This window comes from Lytechinus variegatus, chromosome 1, assembly GCF_018143015.1.
Source record: "Lytechinus variegatus isolate NC3 chromosome 1, Lvar_3.0, whole genome shotgun sequence".
In the NCBI taxonomy this organism is placed as follows: domain Eukaryota; kingdom Metazoa; phylum Echinodermata; class Echinoidea; order Temnopleuroida; family Toxopneustidae; genus Lytechinus; species Lytechinus variegatus.
The window spans coordinates 71,230,376-71,246,912 of NC_054740.1; the positions used below are offsets into that span (position 1 = coordinate 71,230,376).

General features: G+C 35.5%; 2 protein-coding genes across 2 annotated transcripts; both read left to right on the forward strand.

Moving 5' to 3' along the window:
- The first annotated feature begins 1,310 nt into the window (after positions 1–1,310).
- LOC121431799 (bone morphogenetic protein 1-like) lies at positions 1,311–10,404 on the forward strand. The gene is made up of 3 exons (XM_041629507.1): positions 1,311–1,477; positions 1,751–2,119; positions 10,037–10,404. The coding sequence occupies exons 1-3, from the start codon at positions 1,393–1,395 to the stop codon at positions 10,402–10,404; spliced, it is 822 nt and encodes a 273-aa protein (XP_041485441.1). The 5' UTR covers positions 1,311–1,392.
- A 2,100-nt stretch (positions 10,405–12,504) lies between these two features.
- On the forward strand, positions 12,505–16,252 carry LOC121406531. Its single transcript, XM_041597542.1, has 4 exons — positions 12,505–12,597; positions 13,382–13,435; positions 13,733–13,817; positions 14,372–16,252. The coding sequence occupies exons 3-4, from the start codon at positions 13,759–13,761 to the stop codon at positions 15,078–15,080; spliced, it is 768 nt and encodes a 255-aa protein (XP_041453476.1). The 5' UTR covers positions 12,505–12,597; positions 13,382–13,435; positions 13,733–13,758; the 3' UTR covers positions 15,081–16,252.
- The last annotated feature ends 285 nt before the right edge of the window (positions 16,253–16,537 follow it).

The following is a 16,537-nucleotide window of genomic DNA, read 5'->3' on the forward strand; positions in this document are numbered from 1 at the left end:
TATCTCTCCGTCGTATAATTGACAATTTTACAAACCTTTTTATACGAAATTGAATTTATTATTATATCTACCTGAAAATGTTACCAATAATCGAGTCTTGTCATTCGCCATGCATAAGTGCTCCCACCGCGACGACATGCGACACATGGAGACATTACCTGCCGGATAAATACTCGAAATTATATTCGGTACAAATATCATGCCATCATTGATATATTGACGAATTACTGACCATTTTGACTGATAAAGCGATTGCTATTCTAGTCTGATCTGAAGGATTGCCATTATGAATGAATTAGCTAGTGAATCAGTATTTGGATTTTGAATCCAGGAGAAAGTTACTAATAGCTTTTAACTCGAACAATTCAACGAATCACTTCAAATGACCCCCATATAAAGGGGTTTATATGCATTTTCAAACAACGAAATATCATTAACGATTGTATTCAGCTCATGATCGACCAATTTAAACACAAAATTTTGAACCCATCTATTCCGGAAGTTTATCGTTCTTATTGATTGTTCAATAGCTGATTTATCTTTAGATGGAGGGTTTCAGGGTGGTAAATCGTATCCCAAAGGTGATGGTGGCTTCCTGGCTTAAATACTACTTCGATGGAAAAACAAATGTTCAAATGGTGGTCTGTACGAAATTTAACAAGAAAGTGCGCCATCTTTAGACAGCGTGTGTATTGTCGCTACCCTTGAACATTAAACGTGACGGTTTTCGGTCGCGAGAAAAAATAGCAAACTTCTTCTTATCACGTGATCTTGCTTAACTTGTTCTCCTCCTCTGACAGGGCAAAGAAGGATTTTTTTTCAATAATGGGAAATATTAAACAAAGTTCAATCGTTTTGTTTAATGATGGGTTATATACTCCTTCATGATATAGGGAACCACGTTCATAGTTATGTCTGGTTAAGAGAGAATACGCTAACCCTTCAGAAAACTGTCAATAGGAATAAGAAAGCTAGTTAAGTCCGACACTGTGTATGTGCTAATATACTATAACCTTCGGCAATGTGGTAACGTTTGGATACCACGGCTTTTACGAATAAGAGCTGCAACAATAATGATAACAATAATGAGAGTAATAATGATGTTGGTGATAGTGAAAATAATATCAGTATAAAGCAATATATTGTAGCCTACGTTCTCCCCTCTCCACATTACTTCAGACTTAATATAACAAAGTGTATACTAGTATAATTACTTGCTGAAGAATATACTGGTATAATTACTTGGTTGACAATCACGTATGAAAGCGAAAGATACTGCGTCACTCGCTTCTGTTATTCACCAGGATATCAAGAACCAGCTTGATATTTAGTATTTAGCCCCGTATCTATTGTCATATAGGAAAGATTGCTCGGCAGATCAAATTATTAGCCATGATTTCTGTCCGTGGAATTATTTTTTGTATCCATTGCTGTTTGGGTCTTATACTTTCCACTGAATTATGTGGCGCAGAACCACGTGAGTAGAATGATTTGTCTACCTCCTGAATTTCTTATAACAGTAATAAAATAACCTGCCATGTTTTACATAGTCAGAAGTTTGCCTCGTGGCAAAGACATACTATTTAATAATCTTTGCGAAGGAAGAGTAATATATACATCCACTAAATGAGCAACTCCATTTTAGACATACTAAATCTGATTATTAAAGAGTTATGAATTATTTAATTCATTCTTAATAGATGTACTTTAAGTGTTTTTCATATCCACGATTCTTATTCTCCTTTCATAGCTTATGTTTGGCTTACTGGCGATGAACAGTATAATATTTCATCAGTTGATATAGACCAGATCATTGAAGAGAACTTCATTTTGATTTTCAACACAACGATTCGCCATAGAATTAGATTCTCCATTTTAGATTTTGATTTCGAATTCGGCTATATGTTCATGAGCATTGGTGATGGGACTGAAATAGATGGAGCTGATGTGCTCTTTGAGGAATCATCAACTTACACTGAGTTAGCAAGCTTCAGTGGATCAGATTCGCCAAGTGTTGTGACATCAGTAAGCAACTCAGCATGGATGAAACTCACAAACATCAAAACCTATCAAAGGAAAATGGATTTCAATGTAACTGTCTCGTGTACCAATATATCAGGTAAATATGTTTAAATTCACTTGCTGTATTTTTTAATGAGACTAGATTGCTTTGTTTTAATATGATTTGAATGTCCATTGGGTTTATCGTATTAAAAATAACGGTTTATCGATTTACTTTTATATTCAATGTGACTGCTTCTTATATTCTTCCTTGTCTGGGATGATAAGAGAAATGGATCGATCGTGTTCATGGATATATGTATACATCATAGAACTATGTAGAACGCTAAAAAGAAGTTGTTTTAGAATCAACATTGATCTAGAGAGGGAGAAAATGAGTTGACAGACAAATGACACCTGACTATACAGTGCGTATCAAAAAAAAGTTTACACTTTGAAAAAGCCCTGGGAATTAAAAAATATACAACATGTGGGTAATTTTTTCACATATAATTATGGGTTTGGGTCTCATCTATCCAATGAAAGTAAAAGTTTTGACAGAATGTTATACTTGAGTGAGCACTGTCCATTTTTGTAAAGCTCGCAGAAATCTGTTTGCGCAGAAATGCTCGTTTTCACGCTGTGTCTAGGGGAAAGGGCGAAATCAAACTTACCCTGCAAAGCATTTCTCATAAATTTCCCTAGCACTTTTAGCCAATTGAAATAAACGGATACATTCAAGCATTTTGTAACAATTTTGCCGCCCAAATTTGAAATTTCAACACTTAGCAAGCACAACCTTTACCCTTTTTGTGCCAGCTGGATCTGAGGACATAACTGAATCTGAACAAAAGTTTATATCAGACATCTCCAGCATTTTTCACTAAGTTTTTATCATTTAAAGTTGGTTTACATTTCATTTTCATTTAATACTTGTTTCTCCACACTTTTTCTAAGCTTGGAAATGATTAACAAAATGAAAATCAAGCCTAAGCCATTTCATGTAAATCACAGCTCAGTGTAAAGCAAATATCGTCACGATGGCCTCGGTGTGTGGGGGAGTGGGATGGAGCGCAATGCACTCTTCGAAGTGTTTTGGGCAAGGAAACAAGTTTAAAAAGGTCAAAGATATCTTCAAATCAATTTTACTTGCTAATTTCCACGTGTTCTTCATGATTAAGGTCTACTTTTATTCGCATAACTATTTCAAAGTTCTGCGCAAATCATTTTTCACTAACTTTTCAAAAGTAAGTGGTGCTCACTCAAGCGGAAATATTTTTTGACATTTATATCGTCATTTGCTAAAATGGATCTGGACCAATGTTAAAATGTGAAAAAATCTTCAGGATATTACAAATGTATAATTTTATAGGATATTTTCTAAGTGTAAACTTTTTTTTGATACGCACTGTATATCCTTTATTTAGTACGAAAGTGTTGTGTGTATTGTATAAGTTGTCATCGTTTAGTATGCGCTTTGAGTGTCACATTCGATTAATATGTGCGATTATGCATTTTAAATTTCATAGTAGTAATAATAATAAAGACAATGATAATAATAACAGTAAGAATAGTACATTCTTAAAACAAATCAGTCAAATTGACTAGACCATAGTCAGCTGGGTGCAACTGATAATCTAGTCACATTTCTGACATATATTCTAGAGAAATAACTCTGTTCTAGTAAAGTACGACTAGAAAATAGTCAAATATGATTAGAATAACATTTGAACCCAGCTGATCCTATTTACTAGTTATTTTGACTGATTTTTGACTGACGATATACTTAGTGTATAGTAGTAGTAATAATCCTTACTATAATTTGGCTAATCTTGTGTGTCCTTCCGTTTGTTTGAAGCACGTTTTCTCCGTGGTTTTCCACTCAATGGAGCTGGAATTTTTTCTAAACATGGTTAAATTGTTCACAGATTGTCATGACGGGGGTTGTTTGTGGTATTTTGGTCGCATTATTTAAAGTTTTTTTACAATTCGTAACTTTTTGGCATTCCTTTTCGCCGCCCTGAATATAGCTTTGAAATTCCCAGTCCCTTTTACCTCTCTCGGGTCAGCGAAATACAAAGCACGGTATACGGTACGTACTTACACTCATGCGCTGGCTGCATGTATATATGCATGTGTAGCGCTGCTGAAACGTAAACAACATACCGTAATCGGCCGATGTCCTCAGTGGTTACCGTACAAAATGTAAGCAGTTGTCACAAAGAGGTTAACCCTATTCTGACTTGGCCTTTTGAAAACAAGTGTTGACTGGGGGTTTGCTGGGGGGTGAGGGTCTACATCTAATGTTTCTGCCCAGTTTCATTAACACATCCTTTGTATTTAATCCTATATTTTAACAGATTGGGCTACCTGCTACTCAACGCTCCAAAATCAAACTGTGCCAGTGCTCTGTTGTACACAGTACAGTTGAACATAGTCAGGGGCCTTAGCAAAATTTTGGGGACAGGATTTACAAAAGCGCCATTTTTTGCATGTGGGTCCCTGGTATCAAAAGCATTAATTCTAGATAGGGTGCCCCGAAATCGGTGAAGGGCACCCTATTTTAAAATGCTAATTTATGCAAATTTTATGCAAAAAACTCATAATTCACCATATCTCAATAAAAATAATTTTCAAATGCCCAATTTTTGTGTATTTGGGTCTTCTTTTGCTAAACATTCAACTGCAGGTCGATTTTTATAAAAATTGGTGAGTATGAATCAATTTTTAAGGTTAATTTATGCAAATTATATGCAAATCACATGTAAAACACATGTATTATCATATATCGACATATAGAATTGTCAAAATCACAATTTTTTTTCTCCACATGTGTCACTGGTACCAAAAGCATTAATTCTTGATAGGATGCCTCGATATCAATGACTGGAATCCTTTTTCATAGGGCTAATTTATGCAAAATTATGCAAAATCACACTATTCACCGTGAATTACTGTATATGTATAGTACAGACCGAAACTTTTCTATAGAAGCCTATTTTTTTTACGGGGGGGGGGGGTATTTGGGATTTATTTTGACGGGGCATCAAATCTAGATTGATTTCTGTACAGTTCCTGAATAAGAATCAACTTTCAATTTTAATTAATGCAAATTTATGCAAAATTTATGCAAATATGTGTAAAACTCATCAACTATCCTATTTTGAGGTTTTAAACCGAGGGACAAGCACAACACTATGCATAGGAGACACCGTTACACAATTCATTTATTATGATGACTTTCCATGCGACCAGAGGAGAGCATCATGTTTAAAATGCAAATTTATGCAAATTATAAATCCTGTGCATACCCCTTTCACAATAAAAAAAACCCCAAAATCATATGAAAAAGATAAACAGTAATTCATCTTTCTTTTCAAAGCAATTAAAAAAACTCATAATTCACCATATCTCACTAAAAATACTTTTTAAATGCCCAAAAGAGTTTGGCCCCTTTTCCACTGTTAATACCCACTGGAATGGGACTAATTTATGAATTTATGAATGAACTGTGTAACAGTGTCTCCTATGCATAGTGTTGTGCTTGTCCCTCGGTTTAAAACCTCAAAATAGGATGGTCGATGAGTTTTACATATATTTGCATAAATTTGCAAAAAAATTAGGTCAGATTTCTTTCCAAAGTAGAGTTTTCCCCTGTCAGAAAGAGGAGGGTATATGGATGGTTCTCATGGCAGAAAAAGCTGTCCAAGTCTGTCCCTCTGACAACTATGTACATTTGTGTTTTTAGAACAGGGACATATCAGATTTGAGCAAAGAGACCTGATCCTTCTTCTTTTTCTGTCGTCCCTTGATTGAAGGTGACCTGAATAATTTCAGTGATTTTTCTTTATTGGCTTATGAATTGATCTCTATCTCTAAAACAATTTTAGGCCGAATCAGAGTCGAATCTGTCTGGAATAGGTCCCGAATCAGAGCTATCGACTTCCGAAAATAATTGTCCAAATGCCTCCCCAAAATTATTTCAACCGAATTCCATCCGAATTCATCCCAAATGTGGCTCGAAAAAATGTTTCTTGGCCACATTCTGGAGCATTTTGGAGGATATTCGGCTGGTTTTAAAATTTTCAGGACAAGCAGAATCTCTCAAAGAATGTTTCCGTTGGGAGGGAGAACAGAATAGTCCCGGATCCTTCCGAATCGATTCCGGGAGCTCCCCGAATCCGAGAAGAATAAGTACCGAATCCAGGCCATTTTGGGCAGAATTGATCCGAATTTGTTCGGGAGAATTTGGTTTTGGTGTAACCCTTTGCTTAAAGCTAGGGTTAGAACGGAACCGAATCAGCTGCGAATCCATCCATATACACGTATTCTGGTGGTTTCAGGAATATTCTGTTTGCCTTCGTAAATACAAGAAAATTCGGGAACTTTTCGCTGAAAAATTCAGCTCATTTTGAAATGTTAAAAAGCAGCCGAATACCCTCCAGAATATTCCCGAATGTGACCACAAGAAATTCCATTCGGGCCACATTCGGGATGTATCCCGATGGAATTCGGTCGGATTTTTGGAGGCATTTTGTGAAGATTAAGACCTATTCGTATCAGTAGTAGAGTAATTAAATGTCCGACTCTTGCCCCCCCCATATCATACGAATCATTACTCGAATACAAAGAATAATATAGACGAGTGAGACGAATTGGCCAGAAATTAGAAAAATGGCATCAAAAAGCTGACGAATATAGATCTTTTCGAAAGAATCTGGCACATTTTCGGGAAATTCTGTGGCTGTACTTTGCAAATTCTTGCATAATCGTTCGATTCGGGTCGTTATTCAGGTCGTCATTTGGCGATAATCGGAGGATTCGGGCTAAATTCGACTCGATTCTGGCCGCTCTGGCTCGATTTTTGCCACTGTTCTGGTTGGCATACGGCTTTATGCTTTATGTAGTATATGATTAGTCAATGGTATACAGCTTCATACATGAATTATTGTTAATTTACATAATATAACACGTTTTTGCATGGAAGCGAGATTTTCAATAGCACGTTTGATAGGGAAAATTAAATCTATGGATCTGACAGAGATTTTCTTTAAGTTTGGTTTGGTTTCTTTTTATTCCTTTTACTAATTTTCATTATTCATGCATAAATTAACTGCTAATTTACATAAATTAACATATTTTTGCATGAAGATGCAATTTTCAACACCATGTCCTGTGGGAAAAATTAAAGCTATTGACCTGATAAAGACTTTCCTAAAGTTGGTATCTTTTTATTTACTTTTATTAATCAATTCCTATTGGCATATGGCTTCATGCATAAATTACTGCTAATTTACATAAATTAGCATATTTTTGCATAAAGTTGCAATTTTCAACACCATGTTCTGTGGGAAAAATTAAAGCTATTGACCTGATAGAGACTTTCCTAAAGTTTGGTATCTTTTTTTATTAAATTTTATTAATTAATTCCCATTGGCATATGGCTTCATGCATAAATAACTGCTAATTTACATAAATTAGCATATTTTTGCATGAAGATGCAATTTTCAACACCATGTCCTGTGGGAAAAATTAAAGCTATTGACCTGATAAAGACTTTCCTAAAGTTTGGTATCTTTTTATTAACTTTTATTAATTAATTCCCATTGGCATATGGCTTCATGCATAAATTACTAATTTACATAAATTAGCATATTTTTGCATGAAGATGCAATTTTCAACACCATGTCCCGTGGGAAAAATTAAAGCTATTGACCTGATAGAGACTTTCCTAAAGTTTGGTATCTTTTTTTGAAAAACTTTTATTAATTAATTCCTAATGGCATATGGCTTCATGCATAAATAATGCTAATTTGCATAAATAAGCATATTTTTGCATGAAGATGCAATTTTCAACACCATGTTCTGTGGGAAAAAATGAAGCTATTGACCTAATAGTGACATAGGGAAAGTTTGGTGCTTTTGTAAACTCTGTCCCCAAAACTTCAAATTTAAGGCTTAAGGCCCCTGACTAACAGTGCATGGTTAGTATTTTGACGTAAAATGTAATATTTATATTGAATGATTGATGCCGCAGTAAATCTAAATTCCAACATGTGATGAAGTTGTTTGGTTGAGTCAGATAATCAACTCAGTGCTAAGTTCCAAAACCCAAAATTAAAATTGTCTTAAATAGATTTGCTATTAACCCTTTTATTTAAAGGCAAATTTGATCAGATTTTCTTCTGCAAATTGGCAACACTGGCATTTTTTTTGCTACACATATTTTGTTTGACATGTATTCTACAAAACTCTGTTGTACATATGTAGATGTTTATTAAAAATGTAGATATGAATAATACAGTGTAAAAATGGTTTATCGCTTCAACAGCCAATACCGTGTATAACAGACATACGGGACCTTATGCATTATGCCATCTCAAATATTATGATCTTTTCATCTGTATACTGTTGTAGCATATCTTGCCTTTAATTAACATGATATTTTTATGAAAAAAGACATAATCTAACATACACGTATCAATATTGTTATTTATTTGAATAAAATTATAATCAGTGAAGATGCCCATATAACTTTTAAAAGACACAATAATTCCATACTACATTTACAGTGAACTTTCTAAGATTTTTATCAATTATTTCAATGCATAACTATTTGATCTACCAGTAAAAAAAAAATATCTAAAACCTCTAAAAAAAATTAAAATGCCCATGTAAGCCATACAAATCTTATCTTTTTATCACAATTAACATCTAAAATCTTTTCTCTCTCTCTCTCTCTATCTCGCTCTTTTGTATTCTTTAATTTCTCTATCTCTCTCTTCATCTCTCTCTCTGATTTTCCCAATGTCTCTCTCATTTTCCCCACTATCTCTCTCTCATTCATTTTCCCCGTGTGGGTCTCTTTCATTTTCCCCTCTGTCTCTCATTTTTCCCATTCTCTGTCTCTCATTTTCCTCACTGTCTGTCTGACTCATTTTTCCCACCACTGTTTCTGTCTCACTCATTTTATCACCCCCCCCCCCTTTCTCTCACTCTCACTTCTTTTCGACATCCTGCCATACTTATATATGATTGAGCAACCTTTAATTTAAAAATTACAAACAACTGCAGTCTAATGTGCATTGTAAGGTACATGTGCAATGTACTTACATATTTATTTCCGACCCAATACATGTAATCATAACATTTCTATATCACAATAATTGCCTCTTGACTGCTTACTGAATACACCGTGTTCTAATACATTTTTCCATTTTATAGTTAGATTTGGATTTCACTCTGTAATGATTATTGAAGTTCTTCCTCCAGTTCAACCCAAGATGCTTAACTTAATTGAACCTCCTATCTATATTGAAAGAGAAGTCTGCTATAAATCAGTTGTCTAAATATATTTCATCAATAAACTGCTCGGCTTTCAGTGTAAATAGGCAGTCTAGCTGTACATACAAGAATGTCACCCCCTCCCCTCCCCCCACACACTTTGATAACGAAAAATGACTCATACCCCCTGTGCTGCCACGGGTAATTGCTGCTAGTAATAATAATCTGCTTTTATATAGCGCTTGATACATCGGAACGACGTGTCTAAGCACTTTACAAATATATCATTACCCCTGTCATCGGATTCAATCAGTCATTCCGCACACAATGTGTGCACATCCTCCACTCCCTGGGGAGTATTCCAGTCAGTCGCCGGTGAGGCGCACACAGTACTGGACAAGCTACAATGACTTTCACATCCTACCGGGTACCCATTTAGCACCTGGTTCGAGAGTGGCAAAGTGTGGATTAACGCCTTGCCAAAGGACGCCAGACCGTGGTGGGATTCGAACACACGACCCTCTGTTTACAAGGCGAGAGTCAGAACCACTACACCACGGCTTCTCCACGTAGTAGCAGCAGTAATGATAATGATAATAATAACGATGATAACAATAAAAATAAATGTAAAAATGATAATGGCAATTATCATTAGCCCTATTATTAGTAATATTATTACTGCTGCTAGTACTACTACTATCATTCTTCTTCTTCTTATTATTATTCATTATTATTGTCCATTTTCCATCAGACATTACTGAAGTAAATGAGGTTGAAACGACATTGATCAGGTCAATGAATTACCCGTCAAATTACCCAAACAACTATTATCGTCTGTGGGTTATCCGAACACACGAAGGCTACGTCATCGAAGTTACCGTAAGATCATTTGACGTGGAAAACGGGAACGACCACGTGTACATAGGTGATGGCGTTGATAGCTTTACAAACCAAGGATCAAGATGGCGAGACTGGACAGGATTATGGGAGAATGAGGTCCTAGAATCACGAGACTTCACATCATCTACCAATTCAGTCACCATGATCTTTACCACTGATCATAGCTCAAGAAAATCAGGGTTCTGGATCCAATTGCGAGCTGCTAAGAAACCAGGTTAATAACGCTTTATATACAATTGTTTTCAATATTCTTATTTTCGGAGATTTTTCATAACAGAGCAGTGTTTGATAACAAAAAGTTTTGTAAAGTTTCACTTTTTTGGAAGATAAAAATCAACTCTAAATATTGTATTATATTTGCTGTTTTCATGATTAGCTGGATAATGGGTTATTTCAAGTACGGTTTTCGGTGTTGGTGTCGAGAGCGTGAAAAGGCTGCTGAACCGAGCTCCAACACCGAGCTGAGTTCAGAGGAGCGATATCGATCGCGTTTCCGATAGCCTATGACGTCAAGCCTCTGCGCTGCTGATCATCTCAATTTTACGCGAGAAATTCTCGACGACGAAAGTGAAATCGGGAAGATATTGCAATAAAATCATATCGTACAAAATGCAAAGGTTAAAATCACTGGAAGAATGAGAAATCATAAATATCATTTTTCATAAAAATGTATAAAACTCTAATGATTTGCGCCCATCTTAACTGCAAAAAAAAAAAAAAATACGGGGATGTTTCCATCGTATTCGCCGCCTTATCGTGAGCGACAGTTCATCAACACCAACGCCAACACCGAACTTGAAATCACGATTTTCCCAATCCTGGGGGTTGGTGTTGCTGAAAGGGTAAATTACAGGTTGACTGTACGTCTTCATGGGACGGTCCTCTCCTGAAGACGGACAGTCAACCTGTGCGAAACGTCGAGTCTCTCTACTACTCATCTCTACTCACCGACTCAAGCCAGCATCTCCTCATCAGCTCTACTACTCTTGAAAGCTGTTCTCACTCAACATTCCTTCTGGTTTACAGTCCTTTTCAGGAATACTTTCAAGAAAGAATACTCTACTCTCAAATCTCCACTTTCTCGCTTATATCCATTTCTTCTCTTCTTCTATCCACTGTTTCTATAACACTCCAACACTCCACATGGTGTACCGTAAACCACATCAGCAATTGTACATGCCACCATACATACCTTCAAACAACATCTTTCATACAACAGTTAAAGATACAATATGACTTTCGGCCCAAAAATCACACGAACATTTTTATCTTAATAGAAAACACGAGTGTTAGAGGCTTACTAAAATGATTTGCCCCTTAATTGCAAAAACAATGCTGTAAATTTATTTCTAAAATATAGTTATCATTCTAGTGATGAAAAAAAAAATCATCTTGGGCAAGAGACTTTGAACTATTTTGATCGTTTAGGCCTTGAATTGATTATATTATGTTCAATATGACCGAGAAATTATTTAAAAGGCTTTAAATTTTAAAAAGGGAAAAATATTGATTTTGTAAAGTAAAGCTAATTACGTTTCATCGGCTGGTATCAAGCATGTTTATTCGTATGTGAGAACAAAATAAGTGAAACATAAATTTACCATATAAAAAATTATAATTACTTCATTGTAGTGGCAAGTACAGGAGTCAATGAAGGGTACAATATTCTTCATTATGTAACCCATTATTGAGTTAAATAAGGGGAAGTTTATCCTGACGAAAAGCTTGTTGCAAAAAAAAGACCCAAAATAATAACATTGGTGAATGTTTGAGGAAAATATATCAAAGACTATGAAAATTATTATAATTTTTAGTGTATTTGTTATGCCATAATTATGAGCATTTGCTTCATGCGTGATGTAATAAAAGACTTTATTTTGTCTCAGGAGCGATGCAATTTAATTGATCTTTTTACCATGCGATATACAGGAAACCTGCTCGCATATGACTTCACATATCAAAACATTAAAATTCGAATAACTTTTTGTTTTATTAGTCGATGGATTTTCATCAAACCTTCACCAATATTTTTCATAACTTCTTTATCTGCTATTTTACACAAAAAATGTGAGGGTGAACTTCCTAACACTTTAATTGAACTTGTAAGAACAGTTGAAATTTGATATTCTAAGGCCACCGTGGGTTCCTGTGTATTATTTAGCTGAATATTTCATTTTTTTTCTTTCGAAAACCCCCTAATGTACCACACCCTAAAGATTAAAAGAAAAAAAATCTATATTTTTCAAAACCGCTTTGTGAGAACCATTACCTGGCTCTGTTGACAAGAGAAACGTGTTTCATTTTTTTACAACACAGCAAGCAGAACAGCATCATTTGCACCATCACCAGCCAGTGAAACGACAGCTAAACATTTTATTGTTTCATCAAACCTTTCACCTATATCTCCGACAGGTATCCGTCATATTATACTTCTATCAATGCTTTTACAAATTAATAATAAAAAAGATATATTAAACCAGTTCTATGTGTACATCCATATTCAACCGAGATTTAGGTGGATAGAAGATATTTGAAAAGTAGTGAATTTAAATGCGAGAGCGCTTAAAATATGTTACTGAAGCCCATAGAAATTACGAACACCCTTTTATTGAGCGAAGTAATAAAGCACAAAACTCAAGTCCTACCTTGACATGCTTGATAAAAATGGTGTAACGTTTTAGGCAGTATTGAATAGATTAATTTCACGTTTACTCAAAACTTATTCAATTCGTTTAGGAGCACTCGGACGAAGTAATCTTGGTCTTATATTTCCAGCTAATAAGTTACGCTCATTTAAGAAAAAAAAACATATGAAGTATTGAAGCATTTGGACATGCATCTTAATGGTTGACAGATCTCTTATGCATATGCATTTGCATATTTTCTTGACATAAGACAACATAGCTTTTCAACATTTGATATAAATTCATGCGAAAATTCTCTATCAAAGACAATGACAATAATGTCATAATTTATTTACACATTTTACAGAATGTAATTTAAGGAGTACCATCGCAAACTTTTCATATTTGGGTGCATGTTAAATGTTTAGTTTTCATGGCACTATGGTATCACTCTCGATGAATAATCTTAAATGTTAGAAAACAACATTGAATTGTATCTGTAAATTTCAAACAACTTGATTACATTTGAAATTGTATCTGTGTTAAAAAAAGTCATGTACTTTTATCCGCAGATCGGGAAACAAGTCCATCGCATAATAATACACCCCATACACAAATTCCTGCAAGTAAGTAAAATAAATGTATATCAATATCACATGCAAATTACCTTTCCATATAAAATACAATTAATTATGATCTTCGGAAGACTAAATCTACCTAAACTCTAACAATATTTCTGATCTTTCTACTATTATTGATTTCATGTGTCATTAATGCTACATGTACCCTCGCCATGATCGCTCGTTAACTGGATAATTTAATGCTGACACCGTATTACCAACAATGTTTATATTATTTCAACACATTCTATGCATAAATTAGATATTTCAGATTGAAATAAGGTATCTTTCTATTACCTTTAGAAATAACTATAACCTCAACGGTTGTCATGGCTGCTTTGGTCATCTTGATGATATTCTTTGGCACCAAATGGTATCATCTTCGGCGGTAAGTATATATAACCCCGTAAAAAATAAAGATTCAAATCATTTTTAACCACTCTTTTATTATTGCAGCATAAATGCATAAAAAAGAGGAAATTGATATTTTGACATCCAACCTTGATCGCATTTATAAGATCATCATAAGGGGAAAGGTGTGTTGCAGTCTTGAATAAAGATCAATCCCATCGACGATATAACATGAAGTGAATTATATAACAACGTTGGATTAACTATCAGCAAATTAAAGGCGATTAAAATGTGGGAGCTATTTCACAAGGCAGGATTATCTCATCGTTAAAGGGTAATTGAGTAATTTAAATTTATCCCGTCTCAAAATACATTAAAATACTAAGGTGTCACAACTGAAGGTAGGTCAATGATTAAGAATTCATGCATAAAAGTCAAATCAAATTCTGTAATTGTAACAGAATTTGTCAAAAGACTGTCCAGGTCTCGTAGATGATGATAAATACATGAAATAGGGAACGAGGTTAGATCGAAACATGTTAGACACTATTAAACGGTTATCGATTTATGTCGTATCTTTTTTATCTTCAGAAGAAACCAGATTCTACTTAGATCTCAAGCTGTTTTCACCTCTCAAGAGTACTTTACCTTAGACCCTGACATGATCCAAGAAGAAACCGGTCCTTTCCAAGACCTGGAACAACACACTATTCGTTATGCCGCAGATGGTCCCATTAATCATGTTTACAATTCAATTGGTGATTTGCCAACGGATGGTATTGACAGACCAACTAGACTGGGAACCTTCACCGGGGCTCGTCGTGATCTTAGTCTACCCCCTCTTCCGATAAACGCTGATCGAACCGACCTAGCGATAACTTCTAATGTTGACCGAATGATACCAGAGGATTGCAGTGGTTTATCTCTAGCAGAAGATATGGATGGTGCCATCCAAAGTCACGTTATAAAAGCTAATGGCGTGGCCCAAGAAACTACCAGTGGGAACAACTGCAGGAAGCCAAATCAAAAGGTTGCAATTGAAGGCCATCATTACCAAGCGTCTGATGATAATTTGTACATGGAGACGAGGACAGACGAGTGTCGGATGAGCTTCGAGCACCCTGGGCAAGAAGAAGGATGTCTGGCATCTTCATCATCACGTCACAATACAGTCTCTTCAAATGAGGAGGGGAAGCAAAGTAAAACCAATAATATATTCGTTGATGAAGATGGTGGTTCTGGAGAAATAATGGTAGATAACATTTTATATAGACCATGCACCTTCAATAGTCGTTTATGAAACGTATAGAGGGGTTCAAACCTCGTAAGCCAGAATGACAGTGCATATGGAACAAATCTGTTTTCATTGGACCCTAGGAATCTCCAAATAGTGGAGGGGTCAGCTTAGAGAGAGTGTATTAACATTGTCCAAAGTAGTAAACTTTTGTTTGACTAATTAAGAAGTATACTCAGTTTATAATCGCCACCTGAATGTTGTCGACGAAATAGGAGTCAACTTTCTCTGAAAAGTAAAAAAAAGAAAGAAAGAAAAAGAAGCCACTTGCTGAAAAAAAAGTTTTATGAGAGTTTGAAGCGGGTTCATTTTCACCCAAGGCCTACTTCGACTATCCGAAAAATGCCTAACTTTCTGTTGGTACCTTGTACGTGTTGTGACGCTTACGAGAAAGAACACTTAAAAACCCCCAAAAGGAATGATTTGGACCCTTTGGATTTTGCTTCTGGATTATCATCGCATAATATGCCAGGTTTCCCCTATACCACCTTTCGAGGTAGAGTGTGATATCATTTAAGAACATCTAGCATGAGCTCGAATTTAGATTTTCTATATTTGCAGGAAGTGTATGTCACGCTCACCCAGTCTGACATGACAGGTTCCTATAAAAACTCGCAGTTTGATGTGATGGAAATAGAAAAAAAATCTAGTTCTGATTACACTTTCATATAAACATGACCAAGAGGAAGTACGAGCGAAACAAACCTATCATCTTTGAAAAGAATAAGCATGCAAATTACAAAGAGATAAAAAGACAAGGTCAAATGACACCAGGATATACAGGAATTGAAGAAGTTTATATACATATATAAACGTGTAATAAATACAAACGATTGATACATAATATACAATGAAAAAAAAAGTTGTAACATGATACCAATCTTTAACAACATTGCACGATATCTTAAGCATGACAAGTATTGATTTCTTTAGTTGTGATTTGCGCGAATCAATGGTTGCATATCGAATATCTACTTCTTTATGACACAATGGTGAAATATGCCATTCATCAATGACAGTTCTTATAGAAATGTTGAATTGTTTTTATTCAGTGTAATTAGGGGCGTAACACAGGCAGTGACAGGGTTAAGAGGGGACGAGAGTCAGCAAGTTCCCGGTCAGTGGTGTTAACATGAATCATCCTGTGATTGTGGCCGTAGCTTCTACTGCGAAGCTCTATGCCAGTAGGGTCGGGGGGGGGGGCACATTAGGGCTCCTTGTTGGGTGCAGGGGTAGAGCCCGTTTTAAAGATCCGGTCTCGGTACCCCCTGGAGGCTTTCGAGGTTTAGCCACTTCAATTTGAAGACTACTATTTATATTTCATCGCAAGAGCTTATATTTTATACAGCACATTATTATTGCCTCAATGTAAAGTGTGAAATGGTATAGGATTCACACCCGTTTCCGTTTCCGTTTTACACCCTGGCGAAGGCATTTTCCGGAAAAGTAGCCAAAAAGCGACT

Bases quoted from the DNA above. Each gene is read 5' to 3' on its own strand.
- LOC121431799 (XM_041629507.1), top strand. From the start codon at position 1,393: ATGATTTCTGTCCGTGGAATTATTTTTTGTATCCATTGCTGTTTGGGT. The intron at 1,478-1,750 runs GTGAGTAGAATG...CTCCTTTCATAG, and splicing joins ATTATGTGGCGCAGAACCAC to CTTATGTTTGGCTTACTGGC. The intron at 2,120-10,036 runs GTAAATATGTTT...ATTTTCCATCAG, and splicing joins CTCGTGTACCAATATATCAG to ACATTACTGAAGTAAATGAG.
- LOC121406531 (XM_041597542.1), top strand. From the start codon at position 13,759: ATGGCTGCTTTGGTCATCTTGATGATATTCTTTGGCACCAAATGGTAT. The intron at 13,818-14,371 runs GTAAGTATATAT...TTTTATCTTCAG, and splicing joins AAATGGTATCATCTTCGGCG to AAGAAACCAGATTCTACTTA.